Raw genomic sequence first — 24140 nt, 5'->3', positions numbered from 1 at the left:
CGGGCTTGAACAAAAAAGTTCTCGGGCCGCGCCGGCCCGGGCCGGCCCGGGCCGTGCCTGGGCAATCTAGTGCCGTAAATCATAAATTGTTGTTGATAGCAAGAAGTTTGCTCATTAATATTTTAGGTTCGTTGAATACAAAAAAAAAAAGCGAAGTGCAAATTCACTACAGCGTCGTTAAAAATAATAACTAAAAGACGTCTTGAAGCTCGAAAGCCTTCAAGCTTTTTCCGTGTGAGCGAGGGTTGTGTTATAAATTGCAAACAAAATAAAGTCCCAGTCATATGCTTGTAAACCTGTCTGATTCATCGCTCTCAAAAATATCTAGTTCACTATTAGGAAGATTTAGAAAAACGTACGCAAGCGCTTTGGGTACCGAAAAAATAGCGTTGCGATGTAAAACCTATGGCGATGCTAATTTTAGCTTGCCCAAAGTGCTTGAGTACGTTATTCTATAAGACTCCCTTATTGCACCGAGCGCGACACTATATTAGCGCGAACAAGCGATCGTCGTGTTTTTATGTTTTCTTATAGAATCGAAACGCTGTTTTCAAAAATATTAGTGTTTTTAGAAGTGCTCATCTGGGCCACAGACCTAAGCGGTATACTTTGGTGCCTACTAAAACCATTTCGAAGTAAAAGTCGAAAAAAGAGCCAACGTCGTGTTCGCGGTATCAGTGTCGCGCAGTGTACATAGTCCGTTCCGCGCTTGCACGTTTTGGGAACCATCTTCAAAAAAACGTTTTAAGGGGTTAAGTAGGAATATATTAAACCTAAGCTTGCCTGAAAGGGTTGTATATTTTAAGAACGTGTTGACGTGTAAAGCTACTTCAGAACATATTCTTAAACAGAAAAGGTGCGCAGACCAGGCTTAGAACGATGGAGACTTTTTGTGAAGAGGTTGCGATGTGCAGGGCCTTATAAAAGTAGGTTGAAACGGGACGCGTTCAAACGCAAAGGGTGTTTCGGAAACTGGTTCAAATAAGAAGGGCGTTTAGGGAATGGGTCGAAACAGGACAAATTCAAACGAGAAGGGCGTTTAGGGAACTGGTCGAAACGGGACGGGTTCATATGGGAAGGGTGTTTAAAGAATAGGTCGAAACAGGACGGGTTCAAATGGGGAGCTCGTTTCGGGAACGGGTCGAAACAGGACGGGTTCAAACGGAAATGGGTTGTTTCGGGCTACAGCCATCGGGCCGGGTCGGGTGGGGCCTTGAAATTAACAATTCTGTCGGGCTCGGGCCGGGCCCGGGCCGTGTTTCTTCCGGGCCGGGTCGGGCCGGGCCTAGAAATTAAAAATTCTGTCGGGCTCGGGCCGGGCCCGGGCCGTGTCTCTACCAGGCCGGGTCGGGCCGGGCCTAGAAATTCCGGCCCGTGCAGTGCTCTAATACCGATAGGGAAACGTGATCTCAGTCCAAGGGCTTCTTAACTGGCCTATGCTCCAGAAACCTAGGCGTGAATGTCGACTCAAGTAAAATTGAAAGAGAACGCCACTTAGGAGAGTTCAATCCGCAGAAAATTCGCCCTATAATTGTGAAGTTTTAATCATTTGAAGATAAAGAGGGCATTCTTTCTTCGGCGCAGTTTAGCTCAGAGGAACACGTGTGGCTACCAGTGAAGATTTTTCCCTTTCCGTCCGACTTGCACGCCGTCACTTTCTTTATTTTGCGAAGTATAAAGGCACGACTTACAAGCTGCGTCACGATAAGCTGTTTATAGACAATACGTGTTATATATTTGACACCACTCTTGGTGCGCTGAAAGTAAAAATAGTGCATAGCGATGCCAGCGTTCATTTCGTTTTTAGAGCGGAGCTCTTAGGGGCCCGTTTCTGGCTTGAGCGACGTCAGCGTGTGACCCCCCGGAGGTCACGTGACCCCTTCCGCCACGGTCACGTGTCCCCTCCCTCCCAGGGTCACGTGACCCCCCCGAGGTCGCGTAAACCCCCCCGAAATCACCTGACCCCCCCCCCCCCCCCCCCGAGGTCACGTGACCTCCCCCGAGGTCATGTAAACCCCCCGAGGTCACGTGACCCCCCGGAGGAGATTGAAGAATGAGGGGAGGAGGAGGAGGAGGGGTATACACTTCCCTCTTCCTCCTCAAGAGCTGCGCTCTAATTCGGCGTTACAGGGAGTTGTCAACGGCTTTGACTTCTTTCGTCACTCAATCAACCTGCGAAACGCCATGATATCGGTAACAAACCTTCTGATCATTCAATCTTTTTCTCAACATTAGAAGCTTGATACCAAAAAGAGACGATGCGATTTTTTTGATTGAAGCATGCAACGCAGATTTGCTTGTACTTACCGAGACGTGGCTAAGACCTTATATATCTGATACCGAACATTTTCCTATCTACCCAAACTTCCGTGTGTATAGGTGTGATAGATCTGCTAAGAGAGGGGAGGCGTGCTTTTACCTATAAAAAATCATATTCCGTCTCGGGTTATACCGATCCTTACCGACTTGGCAGTTGTTTGGGTGTACGTCGCTACGACGTCCCGCGTAATAGTGGGTGTGTGCAACAGACCGCCACATAGCGATGAAGAATTTGTTACCAAGCTATATAAGTGTATTTCTGAAATCACAACTAAAGACCCTAACGCCTTTGTTACTCTCTTTGGGGATTTCAATTACCCGAACATTGACTGGCCTGCCCTCTCTTTTAGTTACGCATTTCTCAAAAAATTATAGACTTTTGTTTAGATTTTAGCTTTTCAAATGTTATCACTCAGTCTATTAGGATTACTAATCACTGTAGCAATACACTCGACTTATGCTTAAGCCAAGACCTCACTCTTCAGTAACATCAATTGCCCGGCATTCATTCGCAATTACGCGGGAGCTGACTACGCATCTATCAACTCGAACCTCGAAGATTTTTATAACACTTTCTCAGTTAACTTCTAGGAAAGAATGGTTAATGAAAACTGGACTCTCTTCAAAAATAAACTGATGTACCTAATCGAACGTTTTAAGCCACTGACCCGTATTATATCTGATAACACTAACCCTTGGTACAATAAAACAATCCATAGTTATTCCAACAAGAAAAAAATACTCTATAAGCGGGCTAAGGCTGTTTACACTACGGCTTCTTGGAACGCCTATGACGAATGCGATAAAGCTTATAAATCCGCCATTAATCATGCCAAAACAAAATTCTATAGTCACAACCTCCCCAACATACAAACCACCAAACTAAAAAAAGTTTTGGAAAATAATCAACCTGGCCCTATCACCTCCATTGCAATTTGTAGATGACGACGGGATTCCGCTTTCAGGTAAACACGGCGCTCTGGCTATTAACAATTTATTCTGCTCCATCTTTACTAACGAGGACTTGCTAAATATTCCCGACTCGTGCCCATTCATTCACCCTCTTATAAATCCTATCTTAATTGACCGCAATGGAGTACTTAAGGCAATTGATCAACTGAAGGTGTCCTCCAGCTCTGGAGACAAACAAATTAACTCTAAGGTATTAATAAACACCAAATACATTTCTTCCACTTTTCCCTGCGACATATTCTCTCAATCTCTTAAACTCTCAAAAGTACCATCCGATTTGAAAATCCCTAACGTCATACCCATTCATAAAACAGGCGATCGCCATCTAATCAGCAACTATCGTCCCATCTCGCTCACCAGCGTTTTATGTAAACTCTTAAAGCTTATTTTCTATTCAAGCATAACAAACTTTCTATGCTCTCACAACCTCCCTTTCAAGCACCAGCACAAATTTGGCACGTCATGCTCTTGCGAAACTCAGCTAACAGCGTTTCTAACTGACGTTTACTCAAATTTCGATTCCAATGTTCAAACTGACACCATCTTCATTGACCTCTCCAAAGCATTCGACAGAATCCCTCATCAACGTCTTTTAATGAAACTAATATATATTAATAGTCACCCTTCTGTAGTCAAATGGATTTCTGAATTTCTCACAAATCTCACTCTGTAAACTTCTATTAGCAATGTAAACTCTACCACAAATATGGTAACAGCTGGCGCCCCTCAGTGAACCGTTCTTGGCCCCCTTTTTTAATCTACATTAGTGATCTCCACCATGGCATCTCTTCTGCAGTGCGTTTTTTCGCCGATGACTGTGTCATCTAACGACCGATTCATTCACGCCACGATCAACTAATCTTGCAGAACGATCTCCAACTTATATGTCAGTGTTGTCAAAATGGCAAATTGCTTTAAACTATAATAGCTGTAAATCGATAACGCTTTCCCGCAGTTCACATGTTCTATCTTCCTCTTACCACCTTTCTAACATCTCAGTAACTGCTTGTTCATCGTATAAATACCTAGGGATTCATCTGACATCTGACCCCTCATGGACCACTCACATAACATCTGTCATTGCCGATGCTAACCGCACTCTCTGATTTCTTAGTCGTAATCTCAGACAAGCTACATCCCCAGTAAAACAATATAGCTTGGTCAAAACTAAACTAAAGTTCGCTCCCTCCATATGGTCACCGTGGCAGGCATACCAAACTAACAACCTGAAATCCGTTCAAAGCAGAGCCCTCCGTTTTATTTATTCTAACTATTCCCCTTATGCAAGCACATCATGATTTAGCCAATCAGCGAACCTTGGCACATATTATCACCGCCGCAGGCTGTCTCGTCTTTCTCTTCTTCATAGGATATTTCATTACAACAATCATCTCAAGCAAAGTTTGCTATCGCCACTTCACCGCATTTTCCCTCGTTTAAACCATTCTTCTATACTCCGTCCGATTTCACCTTCAACCGTCACTCACCAAATGTCTACTTTACAATTGGCCATTGACGACGGGAACGCACTGCCTGACATAATTGTTTTCATATCTGACACGAAGAAAATTGCTGCAACCATTACCTTATTTTTGCTAACCTATAAATGGATTGCAGCGTGTTTTTGTTTTTAAATATCTGTGTTGCATGTTTTTTTTAAGTCTTCACTCCCTTGTATAATGCCCCTGGTCCTTCAAGGTAAAATAAACGATCGCGATGATTATGATGATGATGATGATGATGATGATGATAATGATGATCTATAGGGCAGCCGTAAAACACTCAAAATTTCTGGATTTACACTTTTTTTTTTTGTTGGCTTGAAAAACTTTTGTGAATGCAATAGATGACCATATCTCGGATAGTATGTACATATGATCACGAAAATACTGCAAAACCTTCGCTCTAGTAAAATGCAGCTCCATGTTCACCTCATAAATGGTGCCAGTGTGTTCTCTTGTCTTAAGATATCGTAAGAAGTCTTGATGCACTCGGTCGTAAGTAGTCGCAGGTGAGTTAAGAAGCCTTAAATGTTATTTGTTTTCATGTTGTTCCTCTGCAAAAACGTTTATATCATTGTGAATTGATAGATTAACATTTATGTATTCACATCTTTATTAATGCGAATGTATTCACGTTTCTATTAATATGAATCCATTGGTAGAAATAACAAAGAATGCGCTGGCGAGCATGTGTACTTTCGACATCTCAAACACTGGAAACATCTTAGGAAAAAGAAAAGTGGACACCACACACGCAGGTTTGTTGTTCAATATTTTGTTTCCAATTTTCGGGTGTTTAATATCTAGCGAATACAATACTTGGGTACAAAGAAAGACGGGCAGACGTCTCGTAGATTAAGGAAAGAAACCCACCTCCGGTCCCAGGGCCTGGCGCAGGTTGGCCTGCAGCAGGCAGTGTGGCGCAATCTCGACCACGATGGCGTCTTTGGGCACGTGCTCCAGGGCCTCCCGGAAGAGGACGGGCGAGAGCAGGTTGTTCACGTGGTAGGCCGCCGAGCAGTTCCGGGCCAGCGGCTCCCCCCAGCGGCTCTGCGGCACCGACGAGCTGATCCAGCGCTCCGTACGGGGGCGGGGCTCGGGGACCACCTTAGAGGACGCGGGGCACCGTCAACGGTGAGGCGACGACCGCCCCGCTTGCGGCGGTGCAAGCGGCTGCCCCGGGTGGTGGAACAATTTTTTCGCCGTAAGGGTGAATTACATCTGCCAGTGCTCTAAGCGACCATTTTCCCGAGACAGGGCGTAGATTTGTTTTTCGTAAACACTCGAAAACTTAAAGTTAGTTCAGAATTCCGGAAGTATTTCAGGGTTATTTCTACACCGGGCACAATCATGTTTCAACTCGCGCGAGAAAGAATGAATACCCTTTTGCAGGTTAACCCTTTGACAGCCAAACTTTTTCACCGGTGCGCATCTCATGCCAGGGTATTTCCTGCACTCTGGATGCAAATTTCAGTGCAAGTAACGCAGTACCACGAAAATATATATGTAGGAAATGCGGAGACGCCCTGTTCTGTGTTCCCTCAACAGTTTGTCGTTTCTCTTCTACCCATTGGCGTACCAACCGGGGGGGGGGGGGGGGCAAGGGGGGCGTTTCCCCCCCAGTTCTCAGAGTGGGGGGGGGGGGGGGGGGGCAAGGCATGTGTTTTGCCCTCCTGAAACAGCCGCCACTGGGCAGGGCAAACACTGGCTGGCGGCGCCCAAGGAATACCAAGGACACCGCCCCCCGACCCGCGGGGGCATATTTTTAACGCGCAGGTGATACAAACCCTAGCAACGGCGCTCACGCCGGATTCGCTGGTTCGTGGAGATAGGGGCTGCCACCGCCAACATAGGCAGCGGTTGCTGTGCGAGTTTCCGAAGCCGTAGCGTAACTTTGTGGTAAGATGTGTGCCTCGTACGTATCAGACCCGGGTTCTATGGTGTGGGCTTACTTTTTTTAAGGTTTTTTCCTCAAACATTTTGCTTTGTCGAGGCATCCGGCGATATTTACGACATTCCTTTTTTAAGACTAACACTGAAAAAACAAAAAAAAAAAAACAACAAATGTTGTTGACGAAACATCGCTGAACTAAATCGTATGGGACTCTATTGACGGAGCTGCATAAGGGACAGCGGGGCTTGGGTTGCCGGCTGGACACCGCAAAGCGGCGTGTACGGGGGCGGCGGGGAGGGGGGGGGGGGGGGCTAAGTGGGTTAATAGTTTTGTAATTAGCAGCCGCACACCATCGCCGCGAAGCTGCGTGATCGCAGCCGCAGGGGTGGGTTAACGCGCTTCGAGTGATAAACGCGCCGTCCGAATCCGAAATTTAAGTTCCCGCGCGTTGCCGAGCAGCCAATCCGGCGTGAGCGTCGTTGCTAGGGAGTCTATCGCCTGCGCCGTAAAAGGAGCCAGTGACCAAAGCGCCCAGTGCGCATACACCAACTGGCCCTCTCCTCTCCCCCCCCCCTCTTTTACAACACCTACACACACACACGCCGTAAAATTGATAGACCGAATCTGCCGAACTTCAGATTCGGCAAAGTTCCGCACATGACGAAATTGTGAAGGAAAGTTCGGCAAAAATTCGCCAAAAATTTTACAAATGTCTGCGCACGCGCACGAACGCGCGGGACCATGAATCGAAAATGGACGCCGCGCAGTCGCGTGCTTACCATCGCACAGTTTAGTACAACCAGCGCCAGCGGTTACGGCGAGGTATGGAGTAGGCGACACGGCAACTGCGCGTTTGTGAGCTTTTGCGAGTGTGGTTCTCGTCAATATTTTCTGCCTCAAGAACATAAGATCGAACAGCAACTTACGCAGTCCACTGCGTAAGTGACAAATGATGAGGTGTATTCTGGATAACGTGATTTTCATTTGACCTTTACGTTGATACAACGAGGTAGTTGAAACAATGACTGACAACTGACAATTACCCTCAGTGTGCGCAGCCCACTTCCGTCAAGCGGGGCAGAGTCACGAGAGCTTGCCGGAATGTATGGGATGCAGCTGGTATCCTCTTCATATTGTGATACATGTTTTCTCCCTTTTTTGTTTCCTTTTTACGTACTTTCTGTAGTGTGCATACTCTGAACATATATATTTGTCTGTTTTGTTTTTTCATATGTGGTGGCGGGCTGGTAGCAGACATGTACAAGCTACTCAAAAAAAGTAATTAAGTTAAGTTACTGAGTATTAGCCTCAAAAGTAATTTGACTAGAGTAGAAGTTACTCAAATGAAAAGTAATTGAGTAAATTACTAATTACCTTAAAAAGTAGTGAATTACTTTTGAAGTGACTTTTATTTTTTATGCTAACAGGGAAGCACTTACATAGGTTTTGATGCGTTAGCGAAATTCTGCTAGCCGAATATAAAGCGGCGCTTGTGTTTTCACAGAAATGCTTTAATAGCTGGTTCTGCTTCTGCATGCCTAATTGTTGCGTACTTCTTTTTGGTCAAGGATGCACTGCGGATGTATCATTTCACCATTGAGGTTTAGCACTGCCGGAGCTTGATTTTGCAGACAGTGTTTGATTGCTTACAGTGTTCCGTAAAGTACGTCTAAAACTACTTGGAAGTACAAATTACATGACAGGTAATGCACTTCAAGTAAATTAGTAAGTACACCGGGTGCAATGAACTTGAAGTGATGTACTATGAATACAATGTACTTCCAAAGTAAAGTAGAAGTACTTTTTAACACACTCTTTCAGAATGACCTTTCATTCCCTATACAGCGTTTTTTTTTAACTGGATTGTTTGCATTGCTGCAGGGGAAATCGGAGGTGCATCAGTTTTTTTCGGAAAGGGCGGCAAAATCAGAGGTGCATCAGTTTTTATTTGTTTCTGGAAATGGCGGCAACTAATACTCAATAGATGAATTGCTTTATTCTCGGTGACGTACCACTTTACACAATCAACTTATAAGGCACTTATTTGTATCGGTCTTATAGCCGCCATTACTTCACTCAGAGAAATGACCAGATGACGTCTTGAAAGACAGCACAAGCTATACAGGAGCACCAGATTAACTTCAGAGCGGGTGCTGCACTTTGTTACCCTCCTTTGAGTGAGGATGTAGTGTGTATACCTCCTGTAGTGGGTAAGAATTCCTACATAGGGGAGAAGCGAGGACAAGCCCTTTCTTCAAATGCGTCACGTCTCCTTGAGCTTCTGGATACAAAGAAACGCAAGTCTTCGGCGCTAATGCCACAGTTGCTCGGCCTCTCTTGCGTCGTGTCTGTTCGCTCCCCGCGCCTCGCAGCAGTGTTGTTTCAGTGGGGGACTCGTTAAATTTTTTTGGGGGGTTTTGGACTATTCAAGTCACTTTCTTCCTCCCCCCCTTTTCTACACCACATGCTTCCCCCTCTGAAAATATCAGCTGATCTTCCAACGTCTTATCTCTGTTGATAGGCACAACAACCACTGAAATTAGAAAGTAATTTGTAATTTGGGTAGAAGTCACTCGGAAAAGTAGTTAAACCACTAATAACCAAAATAGAAATGTAATTGAAAGTTATTAAACTATCCAGAAAAGTAATTAAACTACAGCAGCTTGAGTAAAGTAGTTTAACTACGTACAGGTCTGGCTGGCAGGCGCTCTGCGTAAGGGTTTTCACCTATCTGCCTAGCCCCGCACACCACCACATGGGCCCCTTCCGGTATGTGCAAATAAAATTATTATTCTTATTATTATTATAACAATCTTGTTTTCTGCTCACAAGTAGTTTGTGCCAAAACAGAAAAATATTGCTTTTTAGTTCGCGTTATTTCGCGATTTTCCATGTATCTGCATAAAACTAAAACAGAACAATCATGCTCGACGTTGCACATCCGACATTCCTAACTCTCCCTAACTTCCTAAACGTCCGTGTGGGTTCTAACACCAGAAACCGGAATTTTAAAAGGTTAAGAACGACACGTTGCGAATGTGGAACGCACACTTCCATGCAAAGCTAACGTCAAGTAACTCTAATCCAAAAACGTGCATATTTACTTTAATATTGTTGTTTCTTCTGGTGAAGGCTCAGCAACCGTTACATTCGTTTTCGCGCACGAAACGGAGACTCCCAGAGAAAGTACAAACGCAGTGATTGCCTTTGTTTTAACAATGTAAACACACTTGCAGGCGTGCGCTGATGAAGATTCAAAATCAAAACTCTCGAAGTGTGAATCGTGACTGCGCCGGCTGCTACCCAACCTCGTTGTCACGCCACTTTCTGCAAGCAAACACTAAAACTGCCAGTAAACACACAAAAGCGACATCGATACAATTATCTTGTAATATCACCTTATTTAGTCATAACTTTTTCAATAGGCACTACATGTTGTTTTTAAGAAAAAAGTGAAAGCCGTTTACAACTCCCTGTAACGCCGAATTGGAGGGCAGCTCTTGAGGAGGAAGAGGGAAGGGTACTGAGGGGAGGGTAGACCCCTCCTCCTCCTTCTCCTCCTCCCTTCATTCTTTAATATGCTCTGGGAGGGTCACCTGACCTCGGGGGGGGGGGGGGGGGGGGGGGGGTTGCCGCGTGACTTTGAGGGGGGGAGGGGGTCGCGTGACCTTGGGAGGGGTCACGTGACCTTGGGATGACCTTGGGAGGGGTCACGTGACCTTGGGGTGACCTTGGGGTGTCGCGTGACCTTGGGGTGACCTTGGTTACGCCGACGCCGCTCAAGCCAGAAACGGGCGCCTAAGAGCTGCGCTCTAAAAAAAACATAAACCTTTTTTTGTCAGAAGAAACTAAATATAATGTTAAGTCTGGTAACAGTGTATTTTTGCCGAATCTTTAGAAAAGTTCGGCAAAAGTTCGGCCCATCACTAGTAAAAATATGCGACCCGGGGGGGGGGGGGGAGATACTGGTTTGCCACCCCCCACTGCTTCTACCCAAGTCTCGGGTAAATTCAACGAAGTGTCACGCTTTATAGAATATACTCGCGTATCAATTACGCGCTTATTTATTGGCACGGCATTAATTGATGTCCGCGTGCCTCCAAGCGAGGACAATTTTCTCGCGCTGTTGTTTTCGGGACAATGCAAAACGATACCTTGACTTCGCAACCTGAGGGCACTTTTTTTGGACTGCCACTCGGTGTTAAGGAACAATGTGCAGTTCATTCAGAACCGCGAACCGCAAATTTCTCATTTTTACATTTTTCGGATTCAGGATTAATTTCTAAGTTATAGAAATCTGTGTGTTTGCCATGGAGTGCGAGGTTGAATGGCGAAGATTCACCGTTCTGGAATAACAAAGGAACAAACTGAAACAGACGCTGCCTAAAAAAAATTTCCAGTCGCCCAAAAAAAAAAAAAAAAAAAAAAAGAAGAAAAACGCAAGACAAAAACAACAACAAAAAATAGTTAACAAGAAAATTTATGCACGGCAGTGGGTATGCGCGGGAGCACGCAAGGGACAGCGGGCCCCACCTTTTCGAGAACCTCCTGCAGGACCGGCCCGACGGGCTGCACGTAGTGGCTGTGGAAGGCCACGTCCACGCTGCTCATCTCCCGTGCAGACACATCCTCTGCCTTGAGCTGTGCCACCAGCTCCACCACCGCCTCGGCCGGGCCGGACACCGTCACCGAGTCCTCCGCGTTGTGGCAGGCCGGGACCACTCCGTCGCGGCAACGCTGCTTCGCCTGCTCCCAGGTGAGGCCTGGGAGAGGCCGGACAGAGATCCTGCCAGTTAAGGCAAGAGATCGCTGGCCATGTCCAGTACGGCTCCGTAGAGATAGCAATCATTGGTTGGATGAGCACATACAATGTTTATTGACAACGTTACCTCAACATCACAACTTTCATTCGCAAAGCACAACAACGTCAGCACGGCATTCGGTTGTCTGAGGTATCGGGCAATAGCGCAATGCCAATACACCACGAAGTCCATACTCGTGTTAGGGCAGCTCACTTCTAGCAGCTGCTACCGTTTGAATTGCTCCCAATTTCCGCAATGTCGTCTTTTTCAGAGGCGTTGCATTGCAGGAGTGCAATGCCATCTTCTAGTAATTTTTACGCGTAAACATTTTACAGCATGCAGGTTTTGACTAACATGACGACGCTCTCAGGTAACATTGACAAAAAAGCTCTTGAGTAATACCGGCCATCGCCACCAGTCTGCTCTAGGTCAACGTTATTGAATTGATTGCATCATAAGGGCTCCGCTTTCAAGCGCTTTCTCGGCTCTTAAGAGTGGCTCGAGTGAATATCTCACTGAAATTGCCTTTGTAAAAATAACATTTTTTTTTCCAGAAAATAGAACTTCAAAGCTTCTCCTGTTGAGCACGTTTTCAACAAGTTCTGTTAATGATTTTATTAAACTATGTGGCGGAGGATTACAATTAAAGGCACCGAGACGAGCAAGATGACGCGAAGTACACAAATAAAAGCCGATCAACTAGCCCCACTGACCACCCTTCAATCTAGAGCTCCACACTCCTAGGTTGACAAATCTGAAAAAAAAAGTGAAATTCATTTTCCGAATTCCGGAGAAAAATGCATTCAACTTGCTTTTTTAGGCAGCATGTTCGGGGTACGAATATCGGTAAATATTGGGTTTTACCCGAAAACGAAGGTTTCTAAACATAGACAACATTCTCGGGGGCGAACTGGATAAATATGCATTTTTGTCTCGTTAGTATGCACTTGGATTATGAATGCTTTTTTTGAGGAGACGGAGGTGTCCATAGTAACTACTAACGAGCAGTGTGGTGCAGATATTAAAAAAAATTCTAATAGTACTTTCAAATAATACGCTATTCGATATTCGCTTTGATATGAACTGGGATAATAGAGAGTTTTAGTAGATCGTTCCGATATCTCCGACAGCCCCGATAACGATACTATGCATGCGCAAGGAAGGCGGTGGCGGAGTATCGGGTGTCGTTATCGGAGTCATGGGAACGATCTACTAAAACTCTCTATTCATGCTTTTCAAGGTATCGATCCCATTGAGTTAGCCCCGTTGAGTGCGCTTCACACTGGGCCCCTGAACTGCGGAGAAGCAATACTCGTTTCATTTCCGCAGTACAGAGGTGCTTGGTGAGAAGCGCACTCAACGGGACGATCCCGCAGCGATTATGCGAGAGTAAAACATAGGCAGCGATGTCTTGACAGCCTACGCACATCATTCCTGTTTTTTTTTTGTTTTTTTTTGTTTTTCAAATTTCATTCTGAAGAAACAATATTTGCACGTAGCAAGCAGATTTATAGAACTCCTAGAATAGGGTAGCTGCGACAGTTGTGTTTTTTCGATATGTGACCGTTCATAAATATAGCTATACTAAAATTAACCGAGTTTAAAAGTGGACAAGAGGAAGGTTGGGATCTATCCGCGTGGGTTCAGCTGAATTTTGGTTTGTGCACGGTAGTAAAAGGCTCAAAAAAACTAGTCAACATTGAACTAGAAAATATTCGAGCAAAACCCCTTCCTGCTTCGAAATCGTTTCGAACTCAAAATCCACTATTTGCGCATTACTAACGAGGCATCAGTGTATTTAGACTTGAGGGAGTGGCCAGCAGCCTCGACAGCACACAGAAAGCCCACGTCCAGACGAGACGACCTGCAGACAACGACCCGCGCCGAGAAGGGCAGACTGACCAACGGCGGCCATGGCACCCTTGGGCAGGTTGCACAGCTCCGTGCAGTGCCCCCACCAGTAGGCGCACAGCACCGCCTGCTCGGCCGTGAAGCCCCCGTCGGCAAAGCCGCACCCGATCTCGCCCAACGAGTGACCCACGATGCCGTCCGGCTGCACCCCCACCGCCTTCAGCATGGACACCAGCGCTACCTGCGGGAAGCGCAACGTCCTCCGTCCTGCCAATCTTACCCGAAAAGACTGAAAACAGACGCGTGCGGCTCACAAAGGTAACATATAAGTGTCTAGAGGAAAAGGTCCCACGTATTTCCGTCGCTTCGGAACGGGGAGGCACAGACGCGGACGTCGGTGGTCGCAGTGGGCCCATATTGCTGGCGATGCTTTAGTGTAAACGAAGCAGCGAAAATACACCATTTGCAAGATCCGTACCTAGTATTCTAGTTTTATTATGCACGAAAACACTGGCTTCGTGTACTGCATCAGAGCCATTTTAAGAGAATTTCTGCGGAGGGAATTTCTTTGCCGTTTTTTGTGGTTAAGGACAACGCCGGCTCTGCTCCATGGGACAGTTCATGCTTTCTCATTTATAACATTTCTTTGCTAAAAGTTGGTGTATCTAGTTTTTTAAATAAAAAATGAGTTGCCCTAGACACACCTGCGAAAGCGGAGGAGGGGGGGGGGGAGGGGGGTGTTTTACAATATTTTTTTTTCTGAAGATGTTAAAGTTTTAACTTTGATCCGGAAGCAAGACTCAAAAGGTGATTTTAGATGTTGTAACATGGGACAATATGAGGGCCAGTAGAGCAATTGTTTCCAACAGGCTACAATAAATTTGGTTATACGAAATGAATGCTGCTTATAAGCTCATGCCAGCAAATCAGAAAGACATGCGGGAAACACTGCGACACATGGTGGGCTCGTTCCATTTACCGCACCACCCTACACCGGTGCAGAAAAGTGTAAATTGAAAATCGAACGAAACGGGCCCCGTCGCCCCACTCGACAATGGGGCGAAATTCGAATGTCCAATTTAACATCACCTTCATTCGCCACTTTCTCAACAGCCATTCCCGTAGTTAGGATTGATAAATATCACGCGCCGGAAAGTGTGACCCTGGGTATTCCGAAATTGTGTTTAATCTGGGTCGCTACAGAAAAACCGCCTGAGCTTCTTCTTAAATTTGGGTTCTCTACCGCGGCTCACCTGCACGGCGGCGATGGAGACAAAGGGAGACACCATCGTTTGGTTTTTGGCGTTGTCGCTGGTGATCAGGTCTACGAGGTCGATGCCGAAGGGCACCAGGAGCTCGTGAGAGCGCCGGATGGAGTTGGCAAACTCGTCGAACTGCATCATCTGGCGGGCCATGCCGTTCCACTGGCAGCCCATCCCCGTGAAGACAAACCACAGCGGCCGCTTCTCAGACGGGGCACGCTGTACCGTGGGAGAAAGGGCCAACGGTCAGGACGCTCACGCAGCTCGGGTGCGGTCGCGGACAAAAAAGAAATGGCTAACGACCACACAATGCTTGCTGCGATTGAGAGGGGTAGCTGCCGCGTTGTGGAAAGGCACGTTGAAGGAGATTCGCCTTCAGCTAGTGTGCTGTATCATATGTTTGCCATGGGTCTTTGCTTTTAGTGGAACTGATGGAGGAGACGTGCTATTTAATGGAACGATTGTGCGAGATGTTGCATGTGTTGGAGGACACAAAGACGTGTTTTTTAGTTGTTTTTTTTGAGGGGGGGGGGGGGGCTAAGACGCTCTTTTAGAACGGGGGCGCCCGTGACTGCACCTGCGGTGGAAGAAGCGAAAGAATGTATGCAAACTGTTCCGTAGAGGCGCGGAGAGACGCGAGAACGGAACCTGGGTGGCGGAAGTGGGGAGGAGAGGGAGCGTGTCCGGACAGTGCGACATCGTGGGTGTTTCGGAACAGAAGCTGCTGGAGGGGGGGGGGGGGGAGGAAGGGAGGGCGTTGCGGGAGGGTATGTGGATGTAGCAGAATGATTGGGAGGCGAGGAGCGGTCTCCCCGTGATCACGTGGGTTTTCAGAACAGCGCAGGCCTACAGGGGGGAGGAACGGGGGGGGGGTGAGAAGGAGCCTTGCCTTTTGTGAGGAACGACGAGGAGATGGAGAACAGTGGCTCTGGTGTAGAGTGGGTTTTTGCGTTCGAATGTGAGCACTTATTGCCGGGAAAGGGCACTAACAGCTAGCACTGTAAAACGGAAGCCTCTGATAAAGCTCCTTGCAGATAGTACCTTTCAAATGCCTTGTGGCATTCCTGGCGCATGCCTTGTACATGTACATGCAATGCACAGGTCTTATACAAGCCTTCCACATGACTGGCACATGCCTTGCATAACACGCCTTTTGAACAGGCCTCGTGTACACGCCTCATGCGTGTTTTTATTTTGACAGAAACGCAACCTACGACGAGCTAATTCCAAGGAAAAATAATTGCAGTTCAAGATTGAGCTTTATTCGCACAAAATTCACTTGTACTAGACCGCACGTTCAAAGCTATCCCAATCTCGAGGAATTACGATAGACACGTCCCTAGAAGAACACCGCCCACGACGCAATAGTGCAGGGTCTGTGGTGCCTGAGCTATGATCCATCGAGACTGGAGGAAGGCTGGTACCGACCTCTATCCCCTTCATGGGCCTGCGGGAGCCGTCCACGGCCACCACGGAGTACCCGCGGAACGGGAACTGGCTGACGCTGGGCTGCCCGACCCGGTTGAGCAGGGCGTAGGCTGAGTCCGGCAAGGGTCCGTCCGCCTCCAGCCGGTCCAGGGTGGCCTACGAGGGGACACAGGCCTGCCGTGAGCATTCTCGTCCATGCAAAAGCCCCGGGCACCAGAGTTAAGAATAATCTAAAGGAAATGGTCCCGGGCATTTCTACCACTTCGGAATGACAGACGTAGACATCGGCGGTCCCAATAGGACCATATCACTGGCAACACTTTAATATACGGAAGGAAGCAGCAGAACGTCACTTTCAAGCTCTGCACCTAGATGTTTTCTAGCTTTATTTTGCATAAAAAAAAAGAAGTTGCACAGGCCACGTGACTTCTGCCAACTTCTTCTCATTATATCTTCTTCCTTCCCTGCCAATTTCGGTTTCGAGCAATTGCGTTTTTTTTTACTTTATTAAAATGTATGTGACGCTGTAGCAAAATATTGATTGGGTAGTCTTCTGACACCAAAATGAATCGCCTGGCAAAGAATAAAAAAAAAGTGAAAGCCGTTTACAACTCCCTGTAACACCGAATTAGAGCGCAGCTCTTGAGGAGGAGGAGGGAAGGATACTGGGGGGTGAAGTGACCTGGGGGGGTCACGTGACCTTGGGGGGTCATGTGACGATGCCGATAATGTCATCAGTGACGTCACTGATGACGTCATCCGTGATGATGACGATGCGGATGCCGGTGATGTCATCAGTGACGTCACTGATGACGTCATCAATGATGATGACGATGACGATGCGGATGCCGGTTGACGTCATCAGCGATGATGACGATGACGATGCGGATTTCGGTTACGTCATCAGTGACGTCACTGATGACGTAATCCGTGATGATGACGATGACGATGCGGATGCCGGTGACGTCATCAGTGACGTAACTGACGACGTCATCAGTGATGTTGACGATGACGATGCGGATGCCGGTGAGGTCATCAGTGACGTCACTGATGACGTCATCAGTGATGACGATGCGGATGCCGGGGACGTCATCAGTGACGATGACGGCATCGGGGAGGTCACGTGACCTCGGCGGGGGGGGGGGGGGTCACGTGACCCTGGGGGTGGTCACGTGACTTCGGGGGGGGGGGGGGGGGGGGTCACGTGACCTCGGGGTCACGTGACCTCGGGGGACACGTGACTTTGGGTGTCACGTGACCCTGGGGGAGGGTCACGTGACCTCTGGGGGTCACGTGACCTCGGGGGCCACGTGACCTTGGGATGACCTTGGGGGGTGGCGTGACCTTGGGGTGACCTTGGTTACGCCGACGCCGACGCCGCTCAAGCCGGGAACGGGCCCCTAAGAGCTGCGCTCTAAAATTGTGCACTGCATAAAAATAAATGACGCTGACGAGCGCTCGAATAACTTGAAGCCATCGTGGCAAAAAGAAAACACCTAACCTATCGTCCGCTTTCTTTCTTTTGCTTTTCTTTTGCTCTTTCTCTCATTTCTCTTGGAATCCCCGATGTCAGCACTTACGATTTGCCGTACTCTGTTCTCGTGTTTAGCCCCCTGGCCGAGGCGGCCCTGAGAAGCAGAATACTAGCTCTTCCGCAGAAAATACTTTCTGGCCACGCCACTGATTTTAAGCTTTCCAGGTTACCCAGGTCGGTAGACACGCCGCGTTGCGGGCCAAGACACCCCAAAATCCTTCCCGAAGAGAGGACGCCGAGAAATCACACCATGAGCGACTCCTGGGTCCTCCCGGCAAGCAGCACCAGCCGGGGCAGCTGGGGCTCCTCCCGGGGGAGGGAGTCCACGTGGTTGCCCGGGTTTGCCTCCAGGATGGTGTGTACGTTGGCGCCTCCAATGCCGAAGGAGTCGATCCCGACCAGACCCCCCGGGAAGGGCATGTGTCGGTCCACCACCCGAATGCTGCCGTCGTTCAGCGACGGGATTGCCGGGTTTGGCTCGTTGAAGTGCAGGTTGCCCGGGATGGTGCCGGTCTCCATGGACAGGATCACCTTGGCCAACGAGCAGATGCCTGCGAGGTGTTGCCAGGGTCACTATCGTGGCACGTCCAACCACCCGCTAATAAATAACACTGACTAGCGAGACCCTTATTTATACCCGCTTATTTATAACTGATGGAAGCGACGTGCGTTTTTCCGTTTCTTCTCGTAAAAAATACCGCCCGCCACGACCGAAATCCCCTGCTCCTAGAACTCTCCGCCATTGCTTTGAAGGACACAGACCTTAAACTTTTTGTTGAAGAGAAAACGGAAGCCGTTTACAACTCCCTGTAACGCCGAACTAGAGCGCAGCTCTTAAGGAGGAGGGTGGTAGGGTACTGAGGGGAGGGTATACCCCTCCTCTCTCCTCCTCACCTCGTAATCCTGCCTGCTACTCTGCCATGGGGGCCACGTGGCCTCACGGGGGCCATGTGGCCCCCGTGAGGTCATGTGATCTCAGGGGGATGACGTGACCCCCGTGACATCACGGAGGTCACGTGACCTCAGGGGGGGGGGTCACGTGACCTCAGGAAGGTTACGTGACCCGCCGAGGTCACGTAACCCCCGTGATGTCACGGGGGTCACGTGACCTCATGGTTACGCCGACGCCGCTCAAGCCGGAAACGGGCGGCTAAGAGCTGCGCTCTAAAAACAAAATAGAAAGCAGTATAGTACTCAGTATTCTACTTCGAGCATAAAAAGATCACGCCGAAATCCGCCGACAGTCCTTCCCCTCAGATGGCACTTGCGATAAACAAACCTTAGACTTCCTGTAAGGCCAGAGTTGCGCGTCTGTTTTCCACGTACCGCCGCGCCGCTATTCGCCGAGATCCGATCACGTGAGGAGCCGGATCAAGTGCCGTGCAGGAAAGTCACCGCTAAGGCCGCTCGCGGATCCGTTAGCCGCTACCCGCAAGCGAGCAGTTAGCCAGTCCGTTAGTGGATTCTGTCACGCTCAACAGGACGAGCTGGTCACGTTGAACACTGTTTAATCCTTCATCACCCATCGAGCGTTTTGATTATGCGCACTCTATCGATAGCTGCTGTCTGAAGTGTTGCAGTCGCAGCATGACTGGGTGCAACGCGCCTGACTGTATTAACCGCTCCAAGGATGGAAAAGGAAAATAATTTTTTTGTATTCCGTTTGGTTTGCCGATCCGACGACGACTTCTGTGGCTATTACGCCTCGGCCAAGACAGGTCGGCGGCAAAAAGGGTCAGGGTACGTGAGGTAATTAGTTCATTTATTTTCTCAAAACGCCGTCTCGTTTTCATTTCAGAAAAAGACGGCTTTCAACAACTTCAGGTAGGCTTTGGGGCGGCTAGAAGCAAGCGATTAGCCGTTCCGGAGGCTTGCCCGTCTTACAGCCGACAGAAAACTCACGATCACTCATTTTTCTCGGTACCTGCATTTTACACGTAATTCATGTCGGATAACCACGACTCTGAAGATTTGTTTGCGTCGGTGAACGTTCCGACTTCGTTGTCGACTCTGTGTTCGTGTCATCTTCGACGAGGTTCTAAAGGTGTGCATGTACACTGGAACACAACTCTCGCAAGGCAACGGTCAATCTCGGGTTGTGAAAAATTGCCGCACCAAAGCTGGCGCAGAGCTCAATGTCATAAAAAAATATTTGTTACTGGTTATGTGTATTGGTTATTTGGTATGACCTTTTATATGTTTGTTGCATTTAGGATCATTTCACGGCTGACCAATTTGGAGAATGCATTGGGAAAGAAAATAAACAGCTCAAGAAAACTGCAGTTTCAAGTACCTTTTCCTGTGAGTTTTGGTATGCCTAGTTAAGGTTCACTTCTTTGCTGGTGCATTCTTCATGTGCCTGATGATGCATTATTGTTCAATAAGCTCATCATCGTTCAAGCTGAGCAGTGAGGCATCTGTCGACGGGACCTCGAAAACGCTAGAAACACCAGGTAGGAACACAATCTGACATGTCAGTTTGCCGGCTACGGTTCAGGAGCACAAGCAGGTACTTTTAATTATGAATTGGCTCGTGACATATTTTTGAACTTGTTGACCTGATATCACCCTCAGCGCCCGGTATACCTCCTTCTGCTCAAGACAAACCTTCAGCATTGACAGGTGAGATGATAGGTCATAACAATTCACCATGGCAAACATTATTCAGCAGTTGCTTTAAATAAAGCTTGTTCCTGGCGGTGCTTCGAGTGGTGCTTATACAATTACCGGATGGCCTCATACATAGGTAAGGTAACCATATTCTTGGGGGGGGGGGGGGGGGAGGGGGGGGAGGTGCAGGACTCACAAATCACACTTTTTCTAGCTAGTTTTACTATCCAGCGTACACATCTGAAACTCCTCGCATGATTGACATGGGCCGATGTCAAAGTGCCAAGGGACCAGTTGATGTTTTGCATGGCCTGAGAATGACTCGTGCCCCTGCCACGCATTAATATCAATCTAAATTAGACATGTACTGTCGAAGTCAATGCAGTAGTCGTTATGCCTTGTCCAGCTGTGCAGATGCGTGAATGTTTGATGCGAGAAGAAAACCACAGTGGCCCTATATTCAGTTAAACATTCTGTTTATTGCCATAAAATACAAACGTTTAGCCCTTTGTTGACGATGTGGTCTGCAACTTGCAGGCCTGACCACACCATTATGGTCACATTGCCTGCGTCTGCATAAGAATTGCTTTCGGTGGCTTCACAAGGTGAGAGGGAAGCTGACAACATACCAGTTTCGGGTAGCCTTCCAGGCAGAGTTGTTTTGAGCGCATTCTCAACACTACTTTAAATTCTTCCCAATTATTACACAGTCTGGGAATGAGGTGCGAGTAAGTTGGTTAACATTATCCCTTGGGGGACCCAATATTTTGCCGCTCTTTTCTTGACATCCCACTTAACTTGCAGTCTTGCAGACGCTGGTATGGCGAAGCACCCCTGCGGTTCATCTGGACCAGCTATCCTCTTATGGAGGTGAGATAAAAAAAAAAAGACGAGTTATTCTTTGAGCACCAGGCTGCGAAAAGTTTGAAAGCTACCTATTACTAATTGAGCGATAGAAAAACTAAAACATTGGCAGTTTGCAGTCAAGTTTTGCATATGACAGTAGCCGCATGCCCCATTCTGTGCTAACGATTTTATGCCAGTTACCATGAATAGCGACTAGAACACAGTTTTCTTCACATGCAGTAAACAGTGATCTGAAATCTGAGAAAGAGGCACACATAGAACGGCAACTGAACCTCGAGCGGAGGCGACGCTACCAGGCAGAAAGAGAAAGGAATCACATCGGAATGCGTTGGGAAAGGTCATTTCCCCCGACCAGGTTTATTACTTGGAAAAGGGCACCATGAGGGGAAAATCCTGGTCCCCGGCCATGGTGAAGAAGGCTCTGCACCTAAAGGTTGTCTGTGGGAGCAGAGGCTATGACTTTGTTAGGGAGAATGTTGTACCCCTGCCAGCCAAGAGAACACCTCAGGAGCTGACTGACCACATTAAGTTTACTCCTGGTAAGTACCGGCCTTAAAGCAGTAGTAAAAAGTCGCAGCGTATGTTGATAAAAATGATTGTAAATAACAAACAATATCTGCGCAGGAATCCCGGATGAGGTTTTTTTTTGCTTTGCAGCAGAGTGTTTCAGCAATGAAACCAGAAGAAAGGCATGCCTGTGTCTTGATGGACGGAATACGAATTTCACCCAGTCTCGACTATGATGCTTCGACAGGAAAAATCATAGGTAGGGCATGCCTGCTAAAACATTATTGTTGGTAGTCATCTGCACATCTTGCTGTCACTATGCGAAAGCTGCATTTAATCTTCATAGTCTTTATCTTAGCGATTCATTTTGTCTTAGAACTTTGAAAGTACCAGTTACCCGATTGTGAGCTAACTAACTGATGGCTGGATCTTTCAGGGCAGCAAGCAATTCGTCTGTCAAACCCTCCTGCGAAAAATGAGTTGGCAACTCACGCTCTAGTTTTTATGCTGGCAGGACTTACAAGCAGGGGGAAGCAAGCGGTTGCATATCACTTCACGGGTAAGTTACTGGATTGTCAGACAACTGTAGCAATGGGGTGCACCAAACTTTCTGATCTAACTTTGAAGTCATTCGAAATGTTAGATGTTACCACGCTAATAAATGCAAGCTCTTCATAGAACAATTATTTTTATTGTTACTTCTAATGGTTACACTTTAGGAAAAGTATATGAAAAAACGGTTTGGTGGAACCACCTGCTTGCTAGCACACCCATTCACGTGCATGGAACTTGAGGAACTGTTTAGCCTTGGATCTCTTGCTGCAACCTGATGTAGCATGGTGTCGGTCTGACTGATGGGATTGATGTTCGAACGTGCCAAGAGCACCGACATAATTTGCATTATTAAGAATCCTTGACGGGCCACTTAATCGGAGTCAGTTAATCGGCTGTCATATTTTAAAATCCAATGAACGAGGTAAGAAATCGGTCAGCAAAGTGACCTTGCGCAGAGCTGCACCCTAATTTTTTTTTACCCTTTCTTCTACATCTTCTTTTAATGCAGCTAAAGTGAAGAGAGTGTTGTTTGAAGTTATTAAGCGTGCAGAGGCTGTCGGCATCAAAGTGAGCGCCGTCACAACAGACATGGGACCGGGGAACACAGCAATCTGGCGGCTTTGTGGAACCCATGTAAGTCGATATGGAAAGCCAAGCCCGTCATGTCTTCACCCGCGTGGTGGAGGAAGGCAGCTGCACTTCCTAGCAGACGTACCACACCTGCTAAAAATCTGAGAGGCCACCATGTTTGAGTGCAGGATATCATCTTGGATCAGCGTAGTGACCAAATATGATCAACCAGCAACAAGGTGATCCTGAACAAATGCCTACTATAGCGGGTGACAGGTTACGAGAAAATCGCGGGCTGGAGAGGAGGAAGAAGATCAAATGCTGGAGTGGAAAGGAGGCGTCCCCCTCTCCACTCCAACCTTCAGTCTGCTTCCTCCTCTCCAGCCCGACCTTTACTCTTAACCTGCCACCGGCTATAGATATGCATTATTCTAAAACATCCCTTTTGGAGTCAAGAATCAATGCCTTCAGAATTACCACTAATGAAAGTTTCTTCACTTCAGAGTAGCTTCAGTAACCATATCAGCAGGACAGTGTGGAGCAGCTCTCGTGATTAATGAAACAGTAAGAACCGTAATTGTGAGAAACCTAGGGTAGCGGCACCAAAGAGTAGACGGAAGATTTTGTGCCGCAAAACAGATCCTCTACTACATGTCCCTTTTTGGCATGTCAAATGTTAAAGGGGCACTGAAGTCGTTTCTGAGATCGTCCTTTTGTGGTGACAACTCAATCTACCGTATTTTTGGACTATAGTCTGCACCCGCTGTATAGTCCGCAGGGGCAACTTTGGGGTCAAAAGTAAGAGTTCCTGCTTAGATAGTCCGCACCCGGTGTATAGTCCGCCTGCCGGGCATAGTCCGCACCTGGTGCTTAGTCGACACAAAAATCTTCTTAAAGACGACACACCTTGACATATGTCTGCTTTGTTAACTCACAAGGGAGCTTGTATTATACACAGATCATTAACATGCTTTTTTTAAAACAAATCCGTCTCGTCTCGTCATAAGCAACGGTATTGAAAAACCACAATCCTGTATAGTCCACACGCGTAGATAGTGCGCCAAGCCCAAAAATTTCAACTTTTAATGATATTTAATACGCGACTATGGCCCGGAAAATACGGTAAACGCTCTAAGCGTCCCAACAAACCCAAAATTACAGTCGTGCGTACCTTGTTTCCTTGTTAAAAGCTTGTTCAAAGATCGGGACACGCCGTTTTTGGGAAGAATTTTATTCCGAGTGAAGTGGTGGACAAAGGGCGCTTGTCGGCGAGTTGCAAGCGATGGCTTGGCGGGCGGAGACAAAAAAAGAAGAGTCTTATCTGTATGTGTACCTATCAAAATCTCTTTGAAAGATGTTATAATAAAATCAAACGGAATCTGCTCGTATTGTAGGACTTTCATTGGTCCACGCAATGTAGTCCACGAGAAAAAAGAGTCCACATGTTTTTCTATTGCCCTGAGATGA

At 47.4% G+C, this 24140-nt stretch overlaps 1 protein-coding gene across 1 annotated transcript in view; it reads right to left on the bottom strand.

Moving 5' to 3' along the window:
- LOC8036683 (fatty acid synthase-like) overlaps nucleotides 1-24140 on the bottom strand; it is a 157598-nt gene that overhangs the window by 93856 nt on the left and 39602 nt on the right. The window contains 6 exon segments of the mRNA XM_042294718.1: nucleotides 5667-5900; nucleotides 11221-11450; nucleotides 13392-13581; nucleotides 14594-14821; nucleotides 16031-16186; nucleotides 17814-18115. Coding sequence (XP_042150652.1) covers nucleotides 5667-5900; nucleotides 11221-11450; nucleotides 13392-13581; nucleotides 14594-14821; nucleotides 16031-16186; nucleotides 17814-18115 — 1340 coding nt within the window.

This window comes from Ixodes scapularis, unplaced genomic scaffold (genome assembly GCF_016920785.2).
Source record: "Ixodes scapularis isolate PalLabHiFi unplaced genomic scaffold, ASM1692078v2 PGA_scaffold6__148_contigs__length_123643588, whole genome shotgun sequence".
In the NCBI taxonomy this organism is placed as follows: Eukaryota; Metazoa; Arthropoda; class Arachnida; order Ixodida; family Ixodidae; genus Ixodes; species Ixodes scapularis.
Note: the sequence above shows the minus strand (reverse complement) of the source record. Positions and strands in the feature narration are given on the sequence as shown.